General features: G+C 56.3%; 2 protein-coding genes across 2 annotated transcripts in view; one reads left to right on the forward strand and one right to left on the reverse strand.

Moving 5' to 3' along the window:
* DDX27 (DEAD-box helicase 27) overlaps window positions 1–987 on the reverse strand; it is a 12,728-nt gene extending 11,741 nt beyond the window's left edge. Inside the window, exon 1 of the mRNA XM_015408419.1 lies at window positions 955–987. Coding sequence (XP_015263905.1) covers window positions 955–987 — 33 coding nt within the window. The remainder of the gene's footprint in view (window positions 1–954) is intronic.
* Window positions 988–1,067: 80 nt separating this feature from the next.
* ZNFX1 (zinc finger, NFX1-type containing 1) overlaps window positions 1,068–2,698 on the forward strand; it is a 12,160-nt gene continuing 10,529 nt past the window's right edge. The window contains 1 exon segment of the mRNA XM_015408420.1: window positions 1,068–1,122. Coding sequence (XP_015263906.1) covers window positions 1,068–1,122 — 55 coding nt within the window.

Genomic DNA, 2,698 nt, shown 5'->3' on the forward strand with positions numbered 1-2,698 from the left:
AGCCACGCAACCCCCCCTCCCCCCGGCCGCGCTTCCTGGCATGGGGGGGGGGTGGGGGAGACCAGGGAGGAGCGAGAGGAGAAGCGAAACTGGGAGCAGCGGCAGCAGCGCGGCGCGGAGAAAGGCAAGCGGGCAAAAGCCGCCAGTCAGCCGGGCAAGCCACGCAACCCCCCCTCCCCCCGGCCGCGCTTCCTGGCATGGGGGGGGGGTGGGGGAGACCAGGGAGGAGCGAGAGGAGAAGCGAAACTGGGAGCAGCGGCAGCAGCGCGGCGCGGAGAAAGGCAAGCGGGCAAAAGCCGCCAGTCAGCCGGGCCGAGGGCGGCCTGGACTCTGGCCACTGGAGCTGGGAACGGGCGAGACTGAGCTTTCGACAAACCTGTCAGACCACCCCAGGTTTGCAGACAACTGCAAAATCTGGAAAACGAAACCAAAAAAAACCCCCAACTGGTAAACAGAGTGCCTGTCGCTTTAAACAACAGATTCCTCCAGTGGCTGTTGCTAAGCAACCACCGCACTCCAGCTTTGGTTCTGTTCTGGGTATAAGCTTTGGTGTGCACACACGCAGGCGTGCCTTCGGGTGCATTGAAACAGAAGTCACCAACCATTACCTGTAGACAGAGTGTGGTGAAATGGTTGCCCGGAAGGGCCAGTGAGAGTCAGGAGGCAGAAGTAACCGGACAAATAGATATAGCTAATTTTGGATGAAGGCAATTGGTAAGACCTGTGAATAGTGGCAAACCGCATAATTAAAAAGTTTAATGCTGTAAGCATGTGTACTGAGATAAGAAACCTATATCTCTGTTAAGCCCTTGGGGGTCCCATTGTCCTGAGTCCTGTGATAACTTGTAACTCAGCAATCTCCCGTTTTAGTCTGTTCCTGAAATTCTTTTGCAATAAAACAGCTGCTTTGAGGTCCCCCGTTGACTGTCCTGGGAGGTTAATGTGTCCTCCTACAGGTTCCTCAGTCTTGTGATTCTTGATGTCCATTTATCCTTCGGCGTAGGGCTTGACCTGTTTGCCCTGTGCAGAGAAATGAAGGGCTTTGTTGGCATTGAATGGCATGTACAATGTTAGAGGATGAGCAAGTGAATGAACTTGACGTGGCCCAGTTAATGTGGTCAGGTCCAGTGATGATGATCGCCTTGCCCCCTGGGTGTCCGCGGCAGCAAAGGGGGTTTACCGCAAACTCTGGCACACCCCCCCCCCCGTGTGTCCATGTGCAGACTGGATGCTCCTGCAGCCGTTTGTAAACTTTCATTATGTTGTATGCTGACTTGCGTCCATTCACAGATCTTACAAATTTGGCTGCACCCAGGGCTGTTTTTGGGCAGGAACACACAGGAACGGAGTTCTGGCTGGCTCCCGAGTTGGCCACGCCCAGCAGGAAACTCATTAGCATAACAGGCCACACCCAACAGCAGAAAATCATTAGGATTGGCTACATTAGGGGTGTGTGGCCTAACATGCAAAGGAGTTCCTGCTACAAAAAAAAGCCCTGGGTTTGGACAACAAACAGGTAAAGAGAATAAGAAGCAAAAGGTGGGTGTGGCTGGATGAGCACACTTCTGGTAACACGGGGGTGCGGCCTAATGTGTTAATGAGCTGTGCTGTCAGGGGTGTGGCCTAATATGCTAATGGGTTCCTGCTAATGAGTTCCTGCTGGGCTTTTTAACTTACGCATCTTCTTGACTCTAGCGCTTTGCGGCAACAACTTGCCCCACCCTCTGCCTGTAGGTAAAGGCGGGAGACTTCTCTTTCAGTGTGTCGGAAGCAGAGGTCATTTCAGGGGGGGATCACGGGGGATCGCAGTTCCCCCGGGTGAGGTACGGGGGGGAGGGGCACACGACGAAGCCCCGCCCCCTGCTTCCGGCCGCCCCGCTTCCGGCCCTCATTCAGCCAGGAGGAGGCAGGAGAAGAGGGAGGGTAAGTTTCTTCCTCCCTGCCTCTCCCCACCCCTGCTTCCTTGCACTCCCGCCGGCCTTGCAGGTCCACCGCCGGGCCCCTCATGGGGCTCGGCAGTGGAGCTGCACGGCCGGGACCGTTGGGGGCGGGGTGTGTGGCCTTATGGCACACTTCCGGTGATGTCAGGGGGTGTGGCCTTATGACACACTTCCGGTGATATCAGGGTGTGTGGCATATGCTAATGAGTTATGCTAATGAGTTCCCCTAGCTCTTTTTCTACGAAATGACCCTTGGTCGGAAGGAGCGTTTGCCTGTGTGCACGACAGCTTATGCCCAGCTTAGACTTCAAGGTGCCCGACTGGGCTCAAATCCTGGAGGTATCCCTGCCAGGCAATGGGGCCTGGACCAGAGGTTGGCACCACAAAACTGGATCACAGTTTCCTTAGACGGAGGCTGCCAGCGGGCGGGCGGGACTGAAGACAGAGGGGCAGACAAAGGGAGGTTGGCTGTCGGATGGGAAGAAGATAGGGTTGCCAACTCCAGGTTAGGAAACACCTAAAGATCTCAGAATGCCGTAGACTCCACCCTCCCGGGCAGCCGTTTCCTCCAGGGGAGCTGGGGTTGCCAGTGTTCAGGTGGAGACTGGAGGTCACCTGGAATTCCAGCTGCTCTCCAGAGGACAGAGACCGGTCCCCCTGGGGAAAATGGCTGTTTCGGAGGATGGCCCTATACTCTGCTGAGGTCATTTCCCTCCCCCAAAGCTCACCCTTGCAATGCTCCCCCCCCCCCCCAGCTC

This window comes from Gekko japonicus, unplaced genomic scaffold (genome assembly GCF_001447785.1).
Source record: "Gekko japonicus isolate JY-2015 unplaced genomic scaffold, Gekko_japonicus_V1.1 scaffold784, whole genome shotgun sequence".
Classification (NCBI taxonomy): Eukaryota; Metazoa; Chordata; class Lepidosauria; order Squamata; family Gekkonidae; genus Gekko; species Gekko japonicus.